The 25,377-nt window shown below is 42.3% G+C and overlaps 2 protein-coding genes across 4 annotated transcripts in view; one reads left to right on the top strand and one right to left on the bottom strand.

Moving 5' to 3' along the window:
* The first annotated feature begins 1,416 nt into the window (after nt 1–1,416).
* S1PR3 (sphingosine-1-phosphate receptor 3) lies at nt 1,417–11,661 on the top strand. Of its 3 annotated transcripts, none has more exons than XM_059874014.1 (2): nt 1,417–2,015; nt 7,266–11,661. In XM_059874014.1, the coding sequence occupies exon 2, from the start codon at nt 7,447–7,449 to the stop codon at nt 8,590–8,592; it is 1,146 nt and encodes a 381-aa protein (XP_059729997.1). In that variant the 5' UTR covers nt 1,417–2,015; nt 7,266–7,446; the 3' UTR covers nt 8,593–11,661. The 3 variants fall into 3 exon arrangements, with proteins under 3 accessions (XP_059729997.1, XP_059729996.1, XP_059729995.1); XM_059874013.1 differs by lacking the exon at nt 1,417–2,015 and adding an exon at nt 2,075–2,210; XM_059874012.1 differs by lacking the exon at nt 1,417–2,015 and adding an exon at nt 2,358–2,432.
* A 9,163-nt stretch (nt 11,662–20,824) lies between these two features.
* Nucleotides 20,825–25,377, bottom strand: part of SHC3 (SHC adaptor protein 3) — a 52,215-nt gene continuing 47,662 nt past the window's right edge. Inside the window, exons 11-12 of the mRNA XM_059836628.1 lie at nt 24,154–24,449; nt 20,825–21,076 (exon numbers count right to left, since the gene is read on the bottom strand). Of these exons, the coding sequence (XP_059692611.1) occupies nt 20,948–21,076; nt 24,154–24,449 (425 nt within the window). The 3' untranslated portion in view covers nt 20,825–20,947. The remainder of the gene's footprint in view (nt 21,077–24,153; nt 24,450–25,377) is intronic.

Here is a 25,377-nt window from a genome sequence, read left to right as displayed (position 1 = left end):
CTCTCAGAAGGTTTTTGCCAACATTTGCTTTGGCCTGAGATGCCACACCAGGGAAATCCCCTGCAGCCTCTAAGCAGGGACTCTCTACTGCCCTTGGTTCCTGGGCAGCTTCTTCAGCTTGCCCTTCAGTATCCTGCCACCCACCTCCTCCCATGACATCAGCAGCCATTGCAACCACAGGGGTCAAGAGACATCTACGAGAAACCACCGCCTTCTGATGAACCAGACACCCCTGCAGCACAGCTGTGTGTGAAGTCAGCTTTCCATGATGGATAGGAAAGCTGGGGCATGAGATTGCTGCTCTCACTTGGTGGGACTGCGTTGCTCACAGTGCTTTGCTGCCAAGGTGGTTTCAGGCACCACCACGTCAGACATTATCAGAAGTCTCAGTCAGAAATAACATCATGCACCACTTCCCTTGAACGGCTGTGGGGCCTTGTTGCTAGCTGCTCCTGTGGGTTGCTGGAGGTAGCAAGCCCAACTGAAGGCAATTTAAAATTATTACGGGCAGCAGGATACAGTTCGCCACCTCCTGGAACTATTGCCAAATAATATTTGTGGTGGCAGTATCTTGTCACCTCATCCATGACAGTTTGGTAAGAGAGAGTATTTCTTCTGGTTCTCCTCTCTAAGTAACAAGAGGTTGTAAAGGAAAAACAAGGAGAGAGGGGAAAATAACATGGAATAACAGAAGAACACAGAGCCAGGAGAGGGGCTACTTACATCCACTACAAATGAACAGGATCTTGTTGGTGTGTAGTAAGTGGCTGCCAAGAGGACTACACTTTCCTGGGGTGGTTTTCAGGGAATCTGTAGAACAAGGCTTTTCTGAGCAATGAGAGAGTAGTAATTCACAGACCTGAGCTCCCCTTTGTCAAAAAGTGGCGTGTACCTTTACAGGACAGGGAAAGAGTTTTCCACACCTGTTTTGCAGATGAGAGCACCTTTCACAGAGCACACAAAACAGGAGGACCGGCTAAGACCACTAGAGATTGCACTACAGTCCTATCCATAGCTAAGTGGGGCAATATTGCACTACAGTCCCATCCATAGCTAAGTGGGGCAATATCCATTGGGTCCATCAGCTTGGAAGCAATTTTACCACCAGTTTGCTCAGTGTAGTCCTTATTTCTTACCAAAGTCCTAAACCAGAAAGTTTTATTACTCCTCTTCAGGAGATAAAATGCAGTCACAGAAACAACCATTTGCTCTATTAGTTTAAACTTCTGGCTATAAAAAGCCTAGTTCTGCTTTCCTCCAGGACTTTTCCTCCCTGCAGAACAGCAGTGCAGGCAACCCGACAGCCGGGCCCATGGCATGACTCCAAGTGTGATGATGCTCAGGTCCAGACAGGAGGCTCCCAAGAAAAACACTGACTGCTGTGAGACGATAGGCAACCCTACACGTCTGCTTCTGTTTAGCAAGGTTGCTGTAGTGCTTCTGCTTGCCAGCTTATCATACACACTTCTGATAGAAAGATTTGCTGCACCCACAAGCATCTTACAAGTACATTTAAATAAGACACTTGTGGGATCCAGGTTCCAACTTCTTTTTCAAAGTGCTTCTCCCATCACTGGCACAATCCACGCGCCTATTGCCGTCCTTGGGTTGCTATTATTCACTCAATAACTCTGTCAAGAGGTACCTTTCCAGGAGCGTGCTGTAATCAACAGTTCTGGGTCAAACCCGAAGAAGTACTTTTACCGAGAATTTCTGAATGTTTTACCCTGTGCCTCTCGACTCAGGCTCTCTGAAGGTCGCATTACTGGACGCAGTGAAACAGCAGTAGAATACGTACAACCTCACTTGAACATTCTAGTCGCCCGACCCGAGTAACCCTCCACCTCGCATTCTTCTGGACCTTATAAATACTCGGCGGTGGGCTCTGCCGCCTCACATTCTCACGCCGGCTGCCCAAAACGCCGTTTAAGCATTAAACGCTTTGATACCCCCGCGACAGTGCCCTGCCGGCAGCTTCCAGCCCTGGGGCGCTGCTCCCCCGGGCACGGGGCACGGTGAGCGGCCAAGGGGCGGGGTGAGGCGTGGTGGGACGGGATGGGACGGGACGGGACGGGGGCAGGCAGGGGCCGCCGGAGCGAGGAGCGGAGTCTGTCCGGCGGCGGCGGCGGCGCGGAAGCAGCGTGCCAGAGGCAGGAGCCGAGGGCAGGCGGACGCGGGGACCGAGAAGAGCGCGGAGGGGCGGTCGGGAGGTCGGTCGGGGGTATCCGGGCGAGACGGCTGCGGGCAGCGGCGGGGAGCGCGGAGCCGCGGGGATTGGCGGCGGCGGCGGGGCAGGGCCGGGGCGATCCCAGCCCCGCCCGGCCCGGCCCGGTCCTGCCCAGCGCAGCCCCGGGGCCCGAGCGGCGCCGCGCAGGCGGCGAGGTCGGATGCGGCGGCCCCGGAGCGCCGCGGGACGCGGGCGGACGCAGCAGGTACCTGAGCTCCCTGCCCTGCCTGCCCCTGCTCCTCTCCCCTGCCCGGGATGCGCCCGCCGCTGCCAGCCCGGCCGAGGTGCGGGTCCGGCTGTCGGAGCGGGAAGCCACCGATCGGGGTGCGGCGCACAGGAGCAGTGGCTGGCCCGGAGCGGCATCGAGCCGCGTGGGAACCCCGGGTCTAGGGATCCTCACGCCCCGTGGGTAGAACGATGTTCTCTGTGTGAGACCATCACCGGCGGACACGTCGGGTAACTTAAACAAGACGTTTGTCACCCCAGAAGGCTCAGGCCGCAGCGGTAATGGAAATTTGAGAACAGTTACTGAAGTTTGGAGTGGGGGGAATGGGCCGGCAGCTGGGGGACGGAGGAGGAAGTCAAAATGCCTTCCCTTTAACGACCACGATTTAAGCCATCCGGGAGCTCCCCTCTGAGGTGTACATGTGTGCTACTCGGTGTTACAAAATTCAAACTGATGTCTAAAAGCCAGAAGCCAAGAAAAGTAACTATTTGTTTTCCTGAGGCTGTAAACTGCTCGCACGTTCATTTAAGAAAAAATCTTTTATAAGTTTATTTGAGTTCTCCAAGACATTTTTCTGTAGCAGATGTTTGTTGTCTAAACTTCATCTGCATCTAGCACAGCTTAATTTCAGTGGAAATGTGTATTGAAATGTACTGCTCTTCTCGAAAGTCCTTTCTGTTAATGAGACTACCAGGGTAAGGGTGCGTGATAAATTACATGTGTTTACTTTTCATTTGGAAAGGCTTTACAGATACATAAAATATAAAAGGGTTTGGCTTCAGATTTGCATTCTTGTCTTTCCCTTTGCCGTTTTTAAAATTCTCTCTTTTGGCCAAGATGTGGTGCTGTACATGGAAGCGGAGGGAGAACTGCAGCGCGGGTGGTGGTGGTGGTGGTAAAGGGGCATCAGGTTTCTTTGGTCAAGTCTGTTTGTGGCTGTTTGGAAAACAGGAAAATATGATTCCAAATTACAAGTCTACTGAATGCATGGTATCATATGTTCTTCTGCAGGCAAAAGTATGCAGCAGAAGGTCAAGTTCTGTGCTCACTTTATTCTCACTTGTTGCTTTGACTTCAGAAAATTTGAGAGCAGTTTGGTTCACCTTTTGAATATACAGAAATTTCTTATTTCTTCTAGATATAAAGTGCGCAGTGACTTTTGAGAGGGTAAAAGCCCTCAGCTCCCTGTAGGACTCATGACCGAAGAGCCCACTGGAAAGAGAGAGTCGAGATGTATGGGAGGGAGATGGTGCTGAAGGATTTTAGCATCCCCATTACCACAGGTTCCCTGTTGCCTTCTGGCACTGGGAATTATGTGTTCCTAGAGAAAAGTTGCAGGCCAGAGAAGCCTAACTTTCTACCTGCACCACTTTAGGGTTCAGTTGGAGATGATAGAGGAGCTGTGTCTTGCCAAAGAGCAAGTCAAGAGTTGTGGCCTTCCACACAGCATTGCTTCTTTTATGGTGTGTTGGGCAGAGGGACCGTACAGACACTGGTGGACCCTATCATAAGTCACTGGGCGCTGGACCCTATCCACCAGTGATGTGATCCATGGTAAAGAGCCCCTGCTCTAATTCAAAAGGGTGCTTGACCCTGCCAGGATCCTTGACCTCTGCAGGAGTCTGCATTAACCTCTCTCCAGTGGTTAAACTCCAAAGCATGTCGGTGGGTGAGGAGATTCCACGAAAGGGGTGGTGCTCACGGCTTGGACCCCAGCTGCTCTCTCCATCCTCGGAGCTGGGATAACAAAGGTCAGCCAACTAGCTGGAGAAGGCAACTGAATTGTCCTGAGCAGGACTGTGTTTCTTGACACTGTTCCACAGCCTTAATTTGGTAATTTAGCAACCACTGTTTTAGCCAGCATATCCATGAGGAAGTACAGCCAGATTGCCCCTGCACTGCAAAGAGGTTTAACCTTCTAGTGGTACCTGCTGGTGTAGAAATAGGGATTCTGTGCTTTGCTTTAGAGGAAATAAAACTCATTTCCAGAGGTTTCAAGAGTCTGGATTGCTAAGGTACCTAACCATGGCAGTGCTGGGCAAGCAACATGCCACAGACAGTTTCTTCAGGTTGTTTTTTAGATATTTTGAACTGAGGTCCATACTTTGCAGCTAGTGTGTGACTGGGGCAAACTTGTTTTGAGGAGTAAATCGTTGAGCTGTCACAAAGCAGTGACACATGTTGCCCTGAACCTGCCTTGTCACTTTCTTGTTACTATAATGCATATCCAGCATTAATTTTTCTAATTGTTAAAGAATGAGCTCTCTGAATTACTGGCTGCAAAGCAGGAGGTAAACAAATGAAGACTATGGCTGAATGATATTACTTGGAAATAAATTCTAATTTATTACATTATTTATATTAACTTTCAAACATCTTGTGTGTGGTACTCTGTCAGTGAGCGTCCTGGTAAATAATAATGTTGCAACTTTCCTTGTCTTCTTACTAGCTTGTCAGAGGCAAAGATTTAGTTTTGTGATACTAAGTTTGCTATAACAACTTTAGGAGAAGTAATTACTAACAGTGGCAGAGGCTGTACGATTTCTGCTGATTGAGTGCATCATCCTTGCTTTCAGCCAGGGGAACTGGTATAGTGCCATTACCTTTAGTACAGTCATGACACTTCACATCTGCTGAGTCGTGGCTGATAAACTCCTATGTCTGGCATATAATTTTCTTCACAGAAAGAAATGTATTTGCTCTTTGACAGCCAAGTATGATAACTCACTTGAAAATGTCTTAAAGAAATATTTATTTTGTTGCATGTGGTGCTCTTAAATGATAGGAATATTATTCTCTCAGGCAGTCATCAGCCAGTCTGGTGAATATTGCTGGTTAAAGTATTATTATCAAATACTTTTCTAGTCAAATGTAATTGTTTATTTTACAGTGGAAAGCACTTGCAATTCATATGGACACAGTGGGATTTTGTTATAAGCCAATACAATGAAAGGCTGTGACAGTTAATGTGTTAACAGTGTGCAGATTGTAACTGAATTACAATTACACTGAACCTTAGCTGAGGTGAAGTTTTTCTGCTGAGAGCTTTACTGTTACCATGCTTCAGAAAAGAATTTAACAGCTCAAGGGCCCAGTTCAGCTCATGGGGTAGAAACAAGGTGGTTGTTGTCATCTTCAGAGTAAAAAAGGACCAAGACACCAAGCAGCAACTGTGTTTCTCGTATGTCTTTTCCAGTGGGCCTCTTCAACTGTAGTGATTTGGACCTATGAACTAAAATGGAGAAATAACAGTGGGAAAACGCCAAATTATGTTCTCAGAAAGTAATTTTAGGACATCCTGAATGTACTAAAGAATTCAAGTCAGTTCACTGTAGGCTTTTATCAGATAACTTTTTTCTGAAGGAAGGAATCAAGGAAAAGGAAGGGTGGGAAAATAGGGTGTGGGTCACCATTTAAATACCTTTACTTTCATCTGGGATATAGTTTGCTCCTCCCCTCATCCTCAGAAGGCACTTGAAAATGCATCTCAGACTTCTCAAGTGCCCAAAACAGTCTGTTGGGTCAGCAGTGGCTGAAATGTGTTTCTGATCTTAAGAAACCTGTATACAGAATCATGAAATCAGAGAATGGATTGGGTTGGAAGAGACCTTAAAGATCATATTTTCGATTCCTTCTTACCTCGATACCTGTCCTTTGAAAGTGTCTTTAATGTGTCGGCAAAATGTTCATGACCCTTGAGTAAATAAATGCTATGGTCAGAAGCTCCAGCTCTTAAAATGTTCCCTAAATTCAGTTATTTAATTTTGGGCCCATGAGAAGCATCCTCCAATCCAGTACAATTATTTTCTTACCTTTCCCAAAAAAAAAAAAAAAAAAAAAAAGTTACAAATTTGGTTCACATGAAACAAATTCTGTCCTCATCTCAATCCTTGTTTTCTTAGAAAAGTGAAAAATTGGCCACTTGCTCATCCTCAGTGCATACATTTGGAGCATGAGCACTGATTGTGAACCAAGAAAATCAGAATTTTTGAGAAAGACAAATTTGATGTAACTATTTTTTACTTTTTAAAAAACCCAAGAACATTAAATATATGTCCTGCATAGCTACATAAAGGGAAAAAAACCAGTAAAATTAACTATAAAAAAGAAAAACAACATTTATAAAAATATGACTTGCCATGTTTATTTTAAAAAAGGTAGCAAAAATCCAACTAATTTGAGTGGGATGCAGGACTGGCTTTAGGATGGCTGACTTTCAGTGCATCTTCTCAATTGTAAATAGCAGAAATTTATACCATTAACTGGGGGAAGTTGTTTTAAGCGCTGACAACATGCTTAAAATGCGCACTGGCATCAAGACTTGACACCAGCTTTCTCAGACCTTTTCTACCTTGGGTCTGCATAGTAAACAAGAACAAGCTTTAAAAGCATAGAGTTTGCCCTGCTGATGGGGAAGCAGTGATGTTTGGGTGGTCTTTTGGTAGTGCAGTGTACACTTAGGTCTTTTTGAGAGGAAGTGAGCTGCTTACTGTGCACACTATGGCGTGCTGGGTCTGTTTGCCAATCCTTCTCATGGATCTTCTGTGTGTTTTTCAGCATGGAAATTTTGTAGGGGGAAAACACCTTTGAGCAGTTGTGACAATGTAGTGGCATTGCCCTTGTATTTCTGCATCCAGGCTGTGTCTGAGCTTACCTACAGCTACGGTGAGAGGCATGCAGCAGTGCTTGACCTTAGTGCCCTGCCAGTCCCAGACCCTGACCCCTGGCTCCTGGATATATGTTGCAGCTTTAGCACTGGGTGACATGGGAAGACAGTGATATTTATGTTGCTTTTGTTGATTTTATTTTCAGAGCCTGGTTTGAGAGCCACTCTTCCGAGTTAATATGCGAGGCGTGCTGGAGGTGAGGATACACAACGCCTACCCAGAGGAGCACTGGGAGAAACGTGGCTTGATCTCCCTCTTGTGGAAAATTATTGGAACTATATTCTTGTGATACTGAAGAAAAAAGTCCAGCATCCATCGGGAAACAAATGATGGCAGCTGTTACCGTGCCACCTGATGCTCTTGTCAGCCCTCAAGGAAATGAAGAGGTGGACTCTCTTATTGTACTGCATTATAACTACACAGGAAAGCTTATTTTAAGGGAAAAGGCAACTGATAAAATAGACCTGCCCACTATTTCATTTCTGATCCTATGTAGTTTCATAGTCCTGGAAAACCTGATGGTGTTGATTGCCATATGGAAAAACAATAAATTTCACAACCGCATGTACTTTTTTATTGGCAATCTAGCTCTCTGTGATCTTTTAGCTGGGATTGTTTACAAGGTAAACATTCTTATGTCTGGGAAGAAAACTCTGAGCTTGTCCTCTACAATCTGGTTCATTAGGGAAGGCAGCATGTTTGTTGCTCTGGGAGCTTCCACTTTCAGCTTGCTAGCGATAGCTATTGAGCGGCACTTGACCATGATTAAAATGAGGCCTTACGACGCAAATAAAAAATACAGAGTGTTCCTTCTCATTGGCACATGCTGGCTTATTTCAATTTCCTTGGGTGCCCTCCCCATCCTCGGCTGGAACTGTATAAACAACTTGCCAGATTGCTCAACAATTTTGCCTCTGTACTCCAAAAATTATGTTGTGTTCTGCATTAGTATCTTCATAGCCATTTTGGTCGCCATTGTCATCCTTTATGCCCGCATCTATATACTGGTAAAGTCCAGCAGTCGTAATGTCACCAACCACAATAACTCGGAGCGGTCCATGGCACTCCTTAGGACTGTTGTGATCGTCGTTAGTGTCTTCATTGCATGCTGGTCTCCACTGTTCATCCTGTTCCTCATCGATGTGGCCTGCAGAGTCAAGGAGTGCTCCATCTTGTACAAAGCCCACTGGTTTATTGCTCTGGCAGTCATCAATTCTGCAATGAACCCCATCATCTACACCCTGGCCAGTAAGGAAATGCGTCGGGCTTTCTTTCGCCTTGTTTGTGGCTGCCTGGTGAAATCCAAGGTGGCCAGATCTTTGCCTATTCAACCCACTCCAGATCACAGTCGAAGTAAATCCAGCAGTAGCAATACGCAGAAGCCAAAAGAAGATTTCCCACCAATAAATGTTCCCTCATGTATTGCTGAGAAAAATGAATCTCCATTTCACAATGGAAACTTCTGTAAGTAAAGGACTACTCAAGACAAATACTTTTCTGTGTTTTTAGGTTTAAGCTACAGGTGTAGTTTAAATATTCATGCACTTCAGTCACAGGCGAAAACACTAACCGTTTATTTAACTTTGAGAACTTATTTATCAACAATCATTTGCTTTGGGTGTTCATTCGGTAACGCACCTGATTCAGAAAAAGCCTTTCGTGCTACCCAGCGGCCAGGACAGAGTCCATGCACAGCTAAGGACATCAAGTGCCACAATGGCGTTGCATGCTAAGGCTTCATTTGGCACCTCCTGGTCTTGAAAGACATCATTAAAACCTGTTAGAAACTTCAGCATTCACTAAAGACTGCTGACAACTGTAAGATGAGCCCAGTTATTGCCATCTGGGAGAAGAATTCATTGCATAAGTTGGTGATTATAGTTCTCTATATGTATCTTGCTGTTGTGTTAATGGCCTTATAAGTATGTGGTACAAATAGCTGTGTATTTGTACAATTTCTCATTAAAAAGTCATTGATTGGTAAAAGTTTACAACAGGCTAAACATAGTGTTGCAGTATACAGTGTGACTAATCTGACAAATAGATGCTTTTCAATGGGGATATTTAAAATGAAGTAGTAGCTTTTAACTGTCAGAAACTTTAACAAGTCATATCAATGCAGTATTTTTATTTTTTCCATTGTTATTCAAACTTTTCATGTTTAGTGAAAGACAACATGACAGTTGTCACTGTGGCATTTCACAACATATTTTAAGTGAGCAGTAGTAAACTGTTGAGAGAGGATATATATTTGCTATTTAAAGTAGTTAAAATGTGACCCCTCAATACACGTGTAACAAGTGTATGTGCTGTTTCAATGCATATATTTTTGCTTACTATTTTCAATATATTTAAAAATGTATGTCCAACCTATATAAACCTGTGTACATTGTGAATGCACTACCTAAGCTGAGATCCTTCAGTTCTGAAAGACAGACGAATCATTTCAGAAAGCAGTGAACTACAGTGGGTTCCTGTGGAGCTCCTTCTTTCCTTTCTAGGCCCTACCACAGTGTGGGATTGTGTTAGAAATTCTCCCTGGGAAGTTCTGCGAGTGGGACAATGTCCCATTTTCTGTCAGTGGGATCCTATGCTTCTGTCATTTCTGGACTCTTCTGCAGATACAAGAGGGAAGATGCGGTACAGCAGGGTCATGCTGAAGGGCGTATCTCCATTTGTACCCGACCCTGCCTTGCATCTGGAAGGAAGGTTTATTTAGTTTGGAAGACCTGGAGCCCCAGCCTTTTGAGAGCCCATTCTAGAGAAACCTGACAACAACTTTAGGTTCATCACTGCCTTACCAGCCTGAGTACGGGTTGATGTTGAATGTCAAAGCGGTTTCTTGAGTCCTGGAGCATTAAAGACTTCACAGACATCTGGTTTCAGGTCCTCATGGAAGTGCCCTGTGGTACTTCCATAAATTGTACTTTATGGCTGGAGGCTTCAGTGGAGTTTGATGGGAAATTCTGGGACAAGTTCCCATTGTCTCAGTAGGAATGTATACATCTAACTTCATTGGGCTCTTTCAAAGGTTTGTGTTTAATGTCTCAAAATACACTTTGCCTTATGCACAATCAGAAGTAGTTGAGGCTTTTTTAATACACAGCCTGAAAGAGCTCATCCTTAGTTTTACTCTGGTCTTAAACATTTAAAGCATCATTAGACTCTTCTCAAATATGTATTGTGTATAAGTTGTGTATTGTATGTAGCAAAAACCTTTAAAATGTAGAGGTTTGCATTGTGATTATCTTTTACAAATTAATAGTCTGTAAATGTAGAAAAGTGTATAAGAACAAAGAAGAATTGTATTTGAATCAAATAACTGTGAAAGAGAGTAGTAAATATGAAATAATTTCTACCAAAAATGTTGAAAAGCAGTGCACTTAGAGGAGAAGAAAAAGCTAAACCAAGGTAAGCATGATATAACTATATGTATTGTACATACAGGCTGCAGGCTCTGTAGCTTTGTGAGAAGTAGAACTGGTGGCGTTGCATTGCCATGGCTTGATTAGGTTTTTAGATTTTACATTGCTGTTGGGCTGGATTGTGGAAGTTCTCCCCTGAAGTTGTGGCTTTTAAAACTGTAAGCTTAAATATTTGTGTACTTGTGTTAGTTGTCAGAGCGGTGGCACATGGCAGCTTCCTTGCTATTGTAGAGCAAATAGGCCTTAGGAACAAAATGATTTGAGAAAACATGGTTGCTGAACCCACACCAACCCTCATGTCAAGGATGTTACATGATTCTTGTTGTATAGGTGAAAAATAAAAATTTTTGATGGCCAAAGTCCAAGAAGATGTACATAAAAGTGAGTTTTAACATCTGTGTTCTAGCCTTAGCTATTCTCAGTATTGGTGCAACGTACAAGTAATGCAAAGAACTTAAAGCCCATGGGATTGCTTGTTAGTGCAAAACCCTTTCATTCTACTTGGATTTCCTTCTCTTATTTTGGAGCTGTGGGGATATTTTGTTAGTTCACTAGCCTGCTGTACTTGAAGCAGGTTTCTATGATTCATGGCTTCACATGTAACACTGCTAATACAATTTACAAAGTACTTATGATTGGAGAAAAAAACTATTGTCAATACAATCTTCAGTGAGCCCATTCCCATTGGGAATTACTAAATAAGGCGTATTAGTCCATCCCATTGGGAATTACTAGATAAGGCATAGATTGTGGAAGATTTCAGAGCAGAATTTAAATTAGGACAAGTCAAGAGTTTAACAGTAGTGGACCTTAAACAGCCAGGAAGATGACACACCCTTGAAGCTGGAAAAAGATGGAAAATATCTTCTTTCACCCTAATATATTATAAAATTCCTCCAAACACATCCCAGAATCTAACTTTTTATCATCCAGGCTGATTTGAGCATACAGGAAACTGAATTTGGTTTTCCTTTCCAATTGGTTTTACGTGGAGCAAAGGCTACAAAGCCTTTCATTCATATTATTAAATGAATTGGAATACTTGTTTTAATTATGGATTATTAACTAAATGCAAATCCAGTCACCTGTGGAAAAAATAAAGGTTTTCACAATCTGCTTTCCAAGAGTCTTTTATTGCCAACAGTCTTAGAGAATGTTTTCAAATCATTAGGTACCAGAAACATTTCAAAAACTTCTAATAAAAAAAATCTCAAACCTTAAAACTAAAGGTGTCAAGTATCAGTAATTTTTCAAAGAATTTTGAAAAGGTTTTTGTCTTCTATGGAAAACATTCATTTAAACTCTGGGTGTTGTGCATGAAGGCAGCACTCCAGAGGCAGAAGGCTGGCTTGGTTGAACAGGGATCTTCTCTTGGAAATGAGACTAAAATGGAAGGTGTGTGCCCAGTGGAAGCAAGGTCAGGTGATATAGGAAGAATATTGAGATGCTGTTTGCCAGTGTAGGGAGAAAATTCATGTTGTGAAATCTCAATTGGAGATGAAGCTGCCAGAAATGTATGGAATAATAAAAAGAGTTACTTCATATCAGTGACAAAAGGCATCTTAGAAATAAGATCAGCTCATTACGGGTGAGGATGATCATGTCACCAACAGGGGCATGGACAAGGCAGAGGTGTTTAATGCATTCTTTGCCTCTGTCTTCAACATGGATAACAGACCAAGGGAGGCTCTGTGCCCTGAGCTTCCAGGAATATGACTGCAAGAATGATCAACTCCCAGTTGACCCTGAAGTTGTGTGGGACCTGGTGCTCCAGCTGGATCCCTACAAATCTATGGAACCTGACTGGGATTTATTCAAGAATCCTCAAAGATCTATTGCAAAATCTCTGAATGATATTAATGGGGTTTTGGGAATCCAGAGAGGTCTCAGCTGACTGAAAGCTGGAGAATGTTGCCTCAAGTTTCAAAAGTGGTAGGAAGGAGACCCTGGCAACTACAGGCCTGTCAGTTTTGTTTCTGTGCCCAGTAAATCATGGTCAAGATTATTCTGGGAGGTATTGAAAACCTGTATTCATCAGTCACAGCCTGCACAGCTTCATGAGAGGGAAAGGTCCTGCTTGTCAAACATGATTTTGTTCTATGACAAGGTAGCCCATTTTGTTGATCAAGGGAAGCCCGTTGATGTAATCATTTGGGGTTCAGAAAAGCTTTTCATAGTATCTCTTTCAGAATCCTTCTGGACAGAATGTCCAGCCCACAGCTGGATAAACACATCATGTGATGGGTGAACAGCTCATGAGTCAGGCACAAAGGTTTCAGTGAATGGGGTGACACCAGACTGGGCACCTGTCCCTGGTAGGGTTCCTCAGGGCCCTGTCCTCAGCCCTGTGCTCTTCAACATCTCCAGAAATTACTTGGATGAAGTACTTGATGGAATACTAAGCAAGTTAGCTGATGATACTACATTGTGGGAAGCTGACATCTCCCTCAAGGGCAGAGAGGACCTGCAGAGAGACCTCAATAATTTTGAGGACCTTGCAATCGCCAACCGCAAGAAGTTTAATAAGGGCGAGTGTTGGATTGTGCACCTGTGATGGTTGAGCTCTGGTTGTGTGTGCAGACTGGGGAATGGGAGGCTGGAGAACAAGATCCTGGAGAGCACCAGTGAGGAAACGTGAGGATTCTGCTTGATGGCAAGCTGAACATGAGTCAGCAGTGCCCTGGCAGCCAGGAGGGCCAACCCTGTCCTGAGGAGGTGCACCAGGCACAGCATGGCCAGCTGGGCAAGGGAGGGGATTGTCCTGCTCTGCTCTGAGCTGAGGCAGCCTCACTTTATGTGAGGGGGCTGGTTTGGGCACCACAATATAAAAAAGATACTAAGCTATTGGAGAATGTCCAATAGAAGGCCATGAGGATGGTGAAGTGTTTGGAGGGGAAGCTGTGTGAGGAGCAGTTGAGTTTTGTCTTTTCAGCTTGGAGACTGAGGGAAGACCCCATTGTGGTCTGCAATGCCCTCGTTAGGGGAGGGGACCTCTTCACTATCATGACCAGTGACAGAGCTTGAGGAAACACATGAAGCTGAGTAAGGGGGAGTTTCGGTTGGATATTAGGAAAAGGTTTTTCATCCAGAGGGTGGTTGGGCACTGAAACAGGCTCCCCAGGGAAGGGGTCACAGCACCAAGCCTGAGCTGAAGAAACATTTGGACTCTCAGGCACAAGGTGTGATTCTTAGGGTGTATTGTGCACTGCCAGGAGTTGGACGTGATGATCCTGACAGATCCCTTCCAGCTCAGGATATTACAGGATTCTGTGAATGCTATGGAGCTGAGGGTGGCAGACTCTGCATCTGCCATCCCCAGAGATGGAGGACAGCTTTGTCCCTGCTTTCTGGGAGTAGGATCAGTCCATTGGCCTATCTGCTTGGAGGGCTGTCTGCTCCAGTTATGCCAGGCATGGCTGCTCCCTGGAAAGAGATATTTTGCAAGAAGTGACTGTGGTGAAGCTTTGTGCTGCCTTCAAGGCTTGTTTCCAACTGCTCTAGTAAAGAAATGGAAAACACACCATGCGTAAAGTGCCAGGCACCAAGAAGTTTGGGTCCTAAAAGTGGGCAGTCACCTCCTTCTGAGCAGAGATGTGCTGGTGCTCACCTCCAGGTGCCATTTCACCTGCCAACACAAGTAAGGACACTCCCAGCAGGAGCTGGGAACCTGTGCTACACTAGGCCTGGAGAAACTCCCTTCTTGTGGCCAGGCTCATGGGGGCCAGGTACAGCAGCAATGATTGGAGGTTTCTGCTGTTGTCCTGTGGCCCCCCAGGACCTGAAGAAGGCTGGAGGCACCGTGCAAAGGAATGCAGAGTTTCAGGTGCCCCCGATACATTCAGAGCTGTATTTCTTCTCCCCAAGAGCAGTGTAACTTCCTAGGGCACGCTTAGGCACAGCTTTTGTCCAAGTGGTTAAAAGAGAAGGAAGTCCTTTGCAAGAAGACATGGTCAGTGGAGGAAGAGGACTAGGGTTAGAGCTCAGCAGAGCTAGGCTTCCTGCTGACATGGAGACATTGTTCTCTCCACAGCACACAAAGTGGCTGCTCTTGTCCTTGCAGTCACTCTCCATGGAAACATCATAGAGTGGACTACTACCCTTCTCTATTCTCACCTATTCAGGGTGCCAAGCAGGAGAGCTACCTTTCCAGGACAGGGCATCATCTGGCTCAGAAGGAGGGCCCATGTTAAAACTTGCATGTTTTTGCAAAAGTAGTGTTCATTGAAAACAAACATGTGTTGTCTCTGTCAAAGAACATGGAGCTCCTGTGGTGGTGTAAGGTCAGTGTAGCTGAGATCCAGGTCCTCATGCGCCATTTGTTCCTCTGAAATTTTTCATCCGCAATTCTACTGGGTTGAGCAATTGATTGACTTACTAATATTCAGTATCCAGGAGAACCTTTTGGAATGGCACACATTCTGCTACAAAATGTGCCTCCCTTCAGGTTGGGAGGCACAAGACGCAGATTGGGCTCCCAAGCCCAATCCCAAACCCAGCAAATAAACTTCATTTAGGAACCTGAGCATAAGAGAATAGACTCAAGCCCACTTTACATGCATTTCAATCTAGTAATAGTGCTCACTGTTTTATTACTTTGGTTAAACATATACAAACTGAATAATCAGAAAACAGTTGCATGACACTTATATTCCAAACTACATTGCTCAAGGACTCCCTCAGAGACAAAATTTGTCTCTATAGCTAAAATATCACAGTCAGCAGAGAGGCAAAGACTTGAGATTCACAAAAGTGGTTAGGAATATAAATTATCACAATATTTCCACATACATTATTTTTCCTGCAATTGTCAGTTAAAAATGTTTCTAAAAGTAATAAATATTATTAAATAACAATTGTACAATAAAACTTCTTTTTACAGCAAAATAGTCACTTTTTAGTTTTGTTGTTGCTGCCCACACAATGCAAAGAAAAACATTTACCTTGAAAGAAGAAACCTAGCTTCTTTCAAGTTTTAACTCTGCAGGACTTTTACTAAGAAGCAGTTATCACAGCAATCCAGACAAAAAGGACACAAATATATACTAATTATAATCTTCACGTTCTTCACTTAATAAAAAATTTCACTTAGTTTTGAATTAATGTATGCCTGGGTGTGTTTGATGTCATGTTCCTCATGGAAGAAACAGGAGGACTGCTGGAAAAAGCTTCCATTTGACCTGGACTTTATTTGATCTTCATGACAGCCACATAAAGTGTATCTCTGCATTTTAATCTCAAATTCTGAGGCTACCTTTGTTTTCTGAGTCATCTGCACAGCCTCTTACACAGTAGGGTAGCAGAATGAGTCACCTAGTTCTAGCTTCTTTCTTCCTTTGGTTTCCATGACCTGTTGTGTTGTCAAACAAGGTTGAAACACACTCTTTTTATGTTTTTGCTAGAAATGTGTCGCTCAGAAATCTTATCCCCATTACTGAGACAAAAAAAAAAAAAAAAAACCAAACAAAAAACCAAAAAGCCCTGCATTTTCTCCCTGGAAGCCTTAGGAGATGTTTACTTTGGAGTGTACAGAGGAACAGATCAGGGCTTGTGAACATAAACGTCTCAATAAGAGATGAGCAGTAGGCTTTGTATCCCCAGAGGTTCTGCTTTAACTCTATCAACAAATTAGCATGCTTATAATTTGGCAACAACACTCTATTCTCATTAGTGGCTTAAATGCCTACTGGCTCATGTTTCCAGGCTTCACATTTCTTATCCCTGAAGTTTTCTCTCCCAAGACAGCTTTTCATTCTCTATCCAAGCCTCTGGTTAACTGCAGGCAGATTGTATGTCCATATTATCTTTTCCATGGGCAAGCTCTCATTCCAGCTGCATCCAATGCAGATATGACCAAGGTCCACAGACACTGTATGTGAGTGAGTAGAGTAAGTCCAGCTGATCACTGAGCATTAAGTGGAAATTCACCAACTGTTTTGACAGCTTTGAACACACATGAATGTGTGAAGAGTGAAAACCTCCGCTTGTGCAAAAAAGGCCATGTAAGTCAAAGTGGTTTTGACAGTACATTAAGGTGTGTCTGAATTTAGACTATGCAGACATATTTTGAAACTGTCAGGCAGACAAAAAGGGAAGTATGTCTCTTACTTCAGCTTAGACTTCATTCATGCAAATATGGATTACTTAATACAAATTCTTAGTTCTACCACTTACTTTGTATAGACACCGGAAGCTAAGAAAAAAGTTTTGAAAGCAGGATTTGTAATCTTTTTTCAGAGTATTCCCAAATTCCAAATATCCCTCAGATAACTGCAAATTTTCTAGAAGGTGTGAAATTTTGCTGGTTATCAAATCTACTGACAAATGTCTAAATATGCATCAATTCTATTATCAATACATTATATCCAGTATCTGGTATTGGTGTGCCAGTAGCAATCACAGTACAGTATAATTTTTTTAAAATTCTCCTAATCTCACTGCATATGATGCCTGGGGACCATGGTGATAAGAAATGTGAGTATATTATTCCACAGTGTGGAAAAAGTATGAATATAGACTATAGAAAACTTAGTGTTGGCAGGTGACATTTACCAGACTGTTAAAACATTTTATTCCATTTGCACATTTTGCACTGAAGCCTTGGTCCCAGGACTATGTCCTTTGTTCAAGATTTTATTGAATGTCTGGCAGACAGGTTTTGGCAGAACCAGTGTTACCTCCCATTGTGAACCCTGCAGAGGAGTGAAACTGTGTAATTGAGCAAAAAGGCAGGCATTAAGCCATGGAAATTGCATATTCTCATATGGTGACCAGCCAGGTATGGTTAGTTTGAACATTCTCTTCTTGCATTAAGGAAAGGGAAGCTGCAACTTCTCACTCTGAGCAAACTCCCATTTGTCAGAAGATAGTTCTGTTTTCAGACCATATTTTCAGGTTTCATTGCTTCTGAAGCATCTGAAATAATGAATAGTTTCGGAACATGATTGTACCTAGCTGTGCAGCCTATCACTGCCTCAACACTGGATGAATTTTATTAACTTAATAATTAGTCTAGATCTGCAATAAAAAGTAATCAAAATCATCTGGTTCCTTGTTTAAAATCATTGAATGTGTTTTCATTGTCATTCATTCCTATAGTTGCAACACTACTGAAATCAAAACTGTTAATCAGATAGGACTCAAAACCAACATAGACAGTCTTTCCAGGATATTTAGAGTTCCAGTTCTGACTTCTCAGCTACTCGCTGGAAAAAACCTCAAAAGATACTATAATGTCACCTAATCTCAGTGATTTCTATTGAGTCTAGAAATGTTCTCCATTCAGTAAAATTCCACTTCTTGAAGTCACAGTATTGAATTACCACAAGCAAATGTCTAGTCCTTGAGATTGCATTAAAAAATAATTTAAAAGGTACACCAAATCAAAGGTGAACATTAAAAGACTCACATTGTTATGCTGTTAGTTGTCAGGTTTTCTGCTAACTTCTCAGCATTTAAATCCATCTTATTATTTTTACTTCTCTTAAATTGGTGGCAGCGTTGACTCCTCACAGAAGTGAGCCCAGCCGCTCTAGCAGGTTCAGTTGTTGAAATCAGTTTAAAATTGGTGTAATGACAACTGGTTTGGAGCTGCTATCCGAACAGCTTTACAGTTCATTTGCCCTTTAGGGGAAAGGCAAATTTAACAGAGTGACAGGGACAAAAACATGGCTGGACCCACAAATGGAGTACTGAGCAGCACACATGCTCTTCCTTTCCGGACAGTTGTGAGACAGTTGTGTGGCTCCCAGTGATGCAGAAAAGCCTCTGCATCCTCATGTGTGGCCAGGCAGGACCTGCTGGCCCATCGTGTTGGCAGGGCACTGTCGCAGTGCAGCGGCGCTATTGCCGTCTCGGACCACGTTGCATCTAGGCACGATGTGTGTAACCCTTGCATCATCAGAGGATATGCTGAGCTGGGCAAATTGGCTGTGCTGACAGAGCAGCTCAAAATAGCCACTTTCCCCTGGAGGCACAGTTTGTGAAATATAGTCTGGGAAATTCAGTATTTCTATCAAGCAGTTTCATTTTGTGCCTCCTTGGCATCAGCTTTAATTTCCAAAACATGCAGCTAAACGGCTGCTAAGTTATTAAAGCTACAGCTAGGTCAGTAGTAAAAAAATTAGGATATGTATTTTGGTGTATGTTTAGTGCCTTAAATTCATACACCCAAATCTTGTCACATTTTTCCAGGATATTTAGGAATCCAAAATGAACGTAGGGAGCAGGTGGGCTTCTTGAAGACACCTAAGAGGGTTATGCAGCAGACTTTTACTGAAATGGTATGCAATATTCAACGATAAAAAGACACTTTCTCTTATGATATCACGGTGAAAACTTTCCAAGACATGGCTACAGGAAGGTTAGAGCATGGAATTACAAGCATTATATATGAAAAAAAAAGTGGCAGCTGACAAAATTTAAACTGGAACATGGTGAGACATGGGTAAGTAAAGTAATTTTGTGAGACTCTCAAGAAAAGTCATTTTAATGGATACTACTTTGGCATATCTGTTCCTATTTCCTTGCCGCTCCCAGCCTAGTAAAACAAAATTTTAAGAATTCCACTAAACTCAGTGCCATACTGATCTGGATTGAATTCAGCATTTAATTGTTCACCTTAGCTCTCAGCTCCCATTCAGACCTAGAAATATCAAATAATAACTATCTTTAGTAAAATTAATCCCAAGCATTTGGTTAACTAATGTCTTAGTTTGACTTCTGGACATCCCAGAATCAAGTGTATTTTTACATAGGTGCATGATTAGTCTTAGGTGTCTCAATAATTTTCAGTTTTGAGATTACTCAAAATCAAACTTTCAAGTTGTAACTTCACCATATTTAAAAGCAGAAAGTACAAGAAAGTTGTTTCAGAATTTTAACATGACAGTCCTGCTGAATATATTCTAAGTGAATTCTTCAGCCAATTTGATTATGGTGTGACAAATTTTTAAATGTAGCAAATTCTTAGAACCAAATGTAACTTTAAGTATACTGTGGGGTAGGCAGGTACTTAACCCAGACTTACCCTGCTGAGTTTTTATGAATCAAGTCTGAAGATTTAATTTGAGAGACTGGTGCTAGAGAAGACCTTGGATTGCTGAAGGCTAAATCTTGACTCTGGCACTAGCATTGCACTTACAGGAACTGTGTCTATTGAATTTGACTCATAATAAGATTCATAGAATGAGAAAATAACTTTATATAATGCTTAAATGTGAACAGTACAAACATCCCTTAAAGCATTTCCCAGTACCAAAAGTCAAGGGCATTGCTGCTAGAAATGTGTCTTTATTGTATGTGTACTTTTTAAACTTGATATTTAGAGAAAAACAGTGTATTTCCAATACCTATCACTTGCTGAAGGCCAAAATTAAGTTATGCTTTGGCAAGTAAATGCAAGTGACATCATTTGCAAAACTGACCACTGAGTTCAGATAGTTTTTACTGCTTATAAGAAGAAAAGATTTTTCAGATATGTCTTTGAACAGTCATGTACATTTTGTATGAAGCCTATTAAATACAAGTTATTTGAACTTGTCTTATCAGTATGCAACATCTTGTTTGAGACTGTTAGTTCAAGGACACCTAAATCTTCACCATAAGCAGAGAACTACTTATAAATAACCTTAGCACTGAAATTAAAAAATTGAAGTTACAGTATACAGTTACAATATCATTAGAAAAATCAAAGCACACACCTTGTACACATAGAGTTCACACCAAATCATTGCTAAAGTGAGATAGAAATGTTTTGAATAGCATCATATAAGAATTCAAACGACTTCAGAAAGATAAAATCCTTTTGATATCAGTGACAGTGAATAATGCTTTTAAAAAACATTTTATGCTAAATTTCTGAGTTGGAATACTAGTTACTGAATTCAGATTCCTTCCATGGTTAACTAGCATAATCCATCTGTAATCCCCATAGTTGTGCTTCTTAGGTAAAATCAGAAATAAGATTTGTAATATTAAATTTCTCAAGAAATTGAGATTGCTGAATTCTATTTTTTTATCTGAACAATCACACTTGTTATTTTTCTTTTGGTAAAAACACATGGCACAGAAGATAGTTTTATACCGTCAACAGACTGACTTGAAAAATATAAATATATACTGTATTTATATATATAATGTGTATATACACTATCAACATTCACATTAGAGAATCTGAACAATTTTGTTGAAATTACTTTTAAGAAAGGCTTCTGATGTGATTTCATGTCACATAAAGCATTGAAAACGTTCAAGTGGACCATATGAAATGGGGCTTCTTAAACTTAAATAAAACATACTTGTGAAATGTATGTGGGGTTTTTTTTAATGTACATTTTCCTTTCAGATCTGCAATTTCTACCAGTCATAGCTTGCAAGTTGCAATAACTAAAAGAGTTATCTGGAGTCAGTGTTTTCTTTCAGCAGGCTGTTGCAGGCAGAGTTCACTCACTGAAGAAACTATAGGCAAATTATTCTCAAGGTGATAGTTGATGAGATGACTTATGCTGTCAAAGACACGATCTTTTGTACGAACCTTCAAAAAAAGGATGAAGAAGATAGATTAAAGAGTAAGGTACTTTTCCCCCTCATTTTAATACTAAAATTATCTAAAAATAAAATGACAAAATCATATTTTAGAAACTGGTCCCTCTTCCATCAAAATTGGTGGCAATTTGGCACCTATCCAGTGTGGCTTCTGTTTTCCCTCTCACTCCCCCTATTTTCACCAAATAGATATTTTGCATGCAATTCCATGGACCAGCCTACTCTTTTTTACTCTTTCTGTATAGGTCTGCTTGAAAACATCTGTTCATGATTTTGTTTCACTGTAAGTCAGATTTTTCTTCTTCAAAGGACCACCTACTTCTTTGAGATGTTTGTAACTTTTTAATTAGAAAGAGCCTTCATGCCAGATATGTCGGAAAACAGCTGCTTTGTACACCTCAGCATTTTTGTGCTTTTCTTCTTCTGCTACTCAAAAATTCTCTTCCTAGAAAGTGATCCACACCATATGTTCTTAGCTTGGGTTTGTCCTATGCTGCACAATACATTCCTGTGCCTTTGGAACTGAAACACTTCAGGGCAGGAAAAATCATTTTTCTAGCCCACATGCCAGCCCTCTGCAGCAGCATCCTGCTGGTATATAATATTCCACCCATGATAGGAGGAAACTGATATTGAAGGATAAAACAGTCGTAATTATCAGAACCCAAAACCAAATCTGTATTACAAAGCAATCTCTAATTATTTAGCCAAATGTTCACCAACACATTTCCTTCCTATGTTGCAAATGAGTTAGGCATACAACTGCTACAGGGAGAGCACAGATCCACCTCAAACAAGCATGTTGCACTAAAATTCTGTATAGGGCTGGCTCTACACTGCCTCAATCAAACGCCTGTGAGCACTGCTCTGAGTAAGGAATGCTGTCTATTTTCCTTGATCTCCTCTCAGGAAGAGAGAAAAACTTGTGCTAAAACTTTCAAAAGTCACCTCATGCTGTGGTGGACACCTCTCCTGAAATAATTCAGTTTCAACATTAAGTTCTGTAAAAAGTGCGAGAAGTTTAACACAGTATGTCACAGGATTAAAAAAAAAAAAAAACCAAAAAAAAAACAAAACCACCAAAAAAAAACCCCACCACAAATAACTTTGATGGCAAATGATGCTTTCTGTGCACATAGTTATACCACTGAAGGAAACCAAAAGGGTCTCCCAATTTCTGAAGCATTCTGCTTTGTGCTTTGAAATGTCACTGTCTCTAAAATTAAACTATATTTTCAAAATGAAAAGATGTCTTTAAAAAAAGCACTAACTTTACTTATCTGTATTCTGATATGTTCTTACCGTAAATTAGACACTCTACCATCACCAGAGGTCTAATTCTAAATGTAGAACAATCCTGCAGTCCTCCATTTTAAGCATCCATTATCTGAATGAGGGAACTCTTTTGCCTTTTTCTACTTTTTTGTTCACTGGATGAGAGCAGAAGCAACTGGACAGTTAACTCTGCTCTGAGAACACACTCTTAAGACCTGTTACGTGTCACTGGGTACTGTGTGTGAAATTAATTTTCAGGCAACACTTGTGTGAATCAGTCTTCAAGAACAATCCCGCTGAGACCATGCAGATGAAATGCAGGCCACCGGCACGCTGCGGCGGCTGGTCACTGACTGGCGTGTTATTGATGATTCTCCACTTTGACAGGTTGCAAATAGGGCTGCTCAGAAGCTGTGTCAAGATCCCACAAATCGTACAGACAGCACAGCTGTCTGTAACTAACCACAGTTGCATAAAATCACTGTTCTGGAACAGTGCCTCCTGAGCCAGGCATCTCAGAGCCATTTGGGCCATGATGATACAAGCAGGGTGAGGGAAGGATAGGTGCAGATAACAAGCAGGTCCCTAACCAAGGAGGTCAGCAAATTACAGCAAAGATGGGGGAGCCGTTCCAACTTTTACGGGGAAAACATGCCCTGGAAGTCATCACAGGACCTGAGTATGCCATGCCAGCCAGCACTGCAGCAGAGCTCCCAGCGGGACACAACATTCCTGCACTTGCCAGGTCACACTGCAGTGTTTCCCATGCAGTACCCTCCAACAGCTATTTGTGGGTTCATGCGGAAAAGAAAATTAGGCTACCTTGTTGCAGGAGTCAACAAAGTAGCCTAATTTTGGCAAATTTTAGCAAAGATGGGCGGCCCCTCAAGAGGCGTAAAGCCACTCCCCTGGGCTGGTGTACTCATCAAACCCAAGCCTAGGCAGCTGGCACCTCAAAAGTGTGAAATCATTCTTTGACTGGCCTCATGTGGCAAATGTAACTAATTGCAACAAGTACCACGGACGCTCCTCACCCCTGCAATACGGACTCTGCAGGACTGATGGAATTCTGCCACAGCTTTCTTAGCTCAGATGCCAACAGGCCAAATCCTTTATGGGAGTTTCTCACTTACCTTGGAGCTGGTTATCTAAAGCTGTCCTTTAGAGATGAAAAGGAGTTGCCTACTTGCAACTACCAGAAGCCAAGAATAAAATTCATGACAATGATTTCAATCTCTCTGAAGAGTTTATGCCTCCTCAGAAGCAGGACAGGACAGCTACAGAAAATTAGAGCTCCCTTGCCCCCTCCATCCTGCTGGGGGGACAGTCCCTTCATCAGCGGAGGGAGTCTTATTGCAGCAAAGGAATGGAACAGGCTTACCCCAGTTCTCTCCTGGGCATACATGCAGGAAAACAGAGAAGGCCTGGTCCATATCCCAGGTAACAGAGATGCCAAGCAAGCTAGCCAAACCTCCTTCCTTTAGCAAGAATGTTGAAGTGGCTTAGCTGCACTTTTGACCAAGACTGCACAGCAGTGGTCAAAGTGTGAACTTTCTTGGGAATCAGGTCCCTAAGACTCCCTGTAATGTGCAGAAATCATGTACTAGGTCTTCTGCTAGGCATCAGGGAGAGAATTAGAGACGTGATGGCACATCAGAGATATGAGGTGGTGCTTATAGTAAAGTGTGAATAAGTGCAAAGAAGTGTGAATAAGTGTAAAGAGGATTAAAGGCATTTAGAGAAAATGAGTAGAGTCAGAACCTCCTCTATTAGTGAGGAGTCAGTGCTTACAGTTCCTTCTGGGTCCACCAAAAGAAGATGCTTGGCTTGTCCTTTGTGCATGCCTGTCAGTACATATGAGCCAGGATTCGTGGTACTCTTCCTCACAAGGAAATCTCCACATTTCTTTAACAGCTGTTCTGCTTCTTTCCTGCTCATCTCTCCTTGATACCATGGCTCTGTACTCAGCTCCTCAGCTTCAGTCCGGACAGCTACTCTGGATAAAGGAGGACTGGGGCATCCCGTGGAAGTGGATTTCTTCAACATAGCCTCAGATGTTTGATTCTTGAGAGCATCTTCAAATGGTTCTTGTTATGAAAACAGAAACAAGACCAGGATCATTCAGAGGTAAATCATGTAGCCAAATGGTGATTTTCTGGTCATTTTAAACTGGATTTGTTTTGCATTACAACCGCTTCTCTTTATGAAAAAAACAAGGGAAGATACACTAACAGACTTACTGATTTATATAATACATTAAGACTGAGGAGTGTAATGTGTTTAAAATGCATATTATGCACACAAGGATACTCATAAAAATCAGGCTGAACCTCGGCAGGATTTTTTGAAAGGTCCTGGTTTATTTCAGTAGTGGCTATTGTCAACAGCTGTATTTATACAATCTGGTAGCAGGCAAATCTTTCCTTCAGTCTTTCTAGGTATGTCAGACAGTTTAATTTCAAATAAATTGCATAATAGGGGTACCTAATGTCATTATACTCATATCTGGTCTCTGTTCAAACAAGGTATTCATTTAAAAATTATCCATTACTGAGTCTCCAGCCCAAGGCTATGTCTAGTAGGGAACATTCACCCTCACCACTCAGCCTACTCCTAGCTTCCATCCAGGAAGAGAACTTCACAAAACAGACACAGGTTAACACATTTAACACCATTTGCCTAGTTAAAACCAGCCTTGGGGAAGCATATTTTAAACCTCAGCTAAGTCCTGAACTCAGCACAACCGTGGAGTAGAAAGTGTCATTATGGATCCCAACAGCCTTACAAAAATAGCAAAGAGGGTGCACAGGGTGCTTTGTTACATGTTGTACTGACCTCTTGGAAGCTATTAGCTATTACAAGACCTTCATCTGGCCCACCAGTACATATCAAAAAGAAATGTTGTTCTGTGCCCCTAGGCTTAGAAAAGGACATCTGGAGAGCAGCACAGTGAAGCGATACACCAGCTCTAAACAGAATGTTCAGATGCAAGGAGTACAAAGCCCTGTTTGCATG

The sequence above is a fragment of the Haemorhous mexicanus genome, chromosome Z (genome assembly GCF_027477595.1).
Source record: "Haemorhous mexicanus isolate bHaeMex1 chromosome Z, bHaeMex1.pri, whole genome shotgun sequence".
NCBI classification, from domain to species: Eukaryota; Metazoa; Chordata; class Aves; order Passeriformes; family Fringillidae; genus Haemorhous; species Haemorhous mexicanus.
The sequence above is the reverse complement of the archived record's forward strand: the minus strand, read 5'-3'. Positions and strand labels throughout refer to the sequence as shown.

Coding starts and splice junctions, on each gene's coding strand:
- S1PR3 (XM_059874014.1), top strand. CDS start 7,447: ATGATGGCAGCTGTTACCGTGCCACCTGATGCTCTTGTCAGCCCTCAA.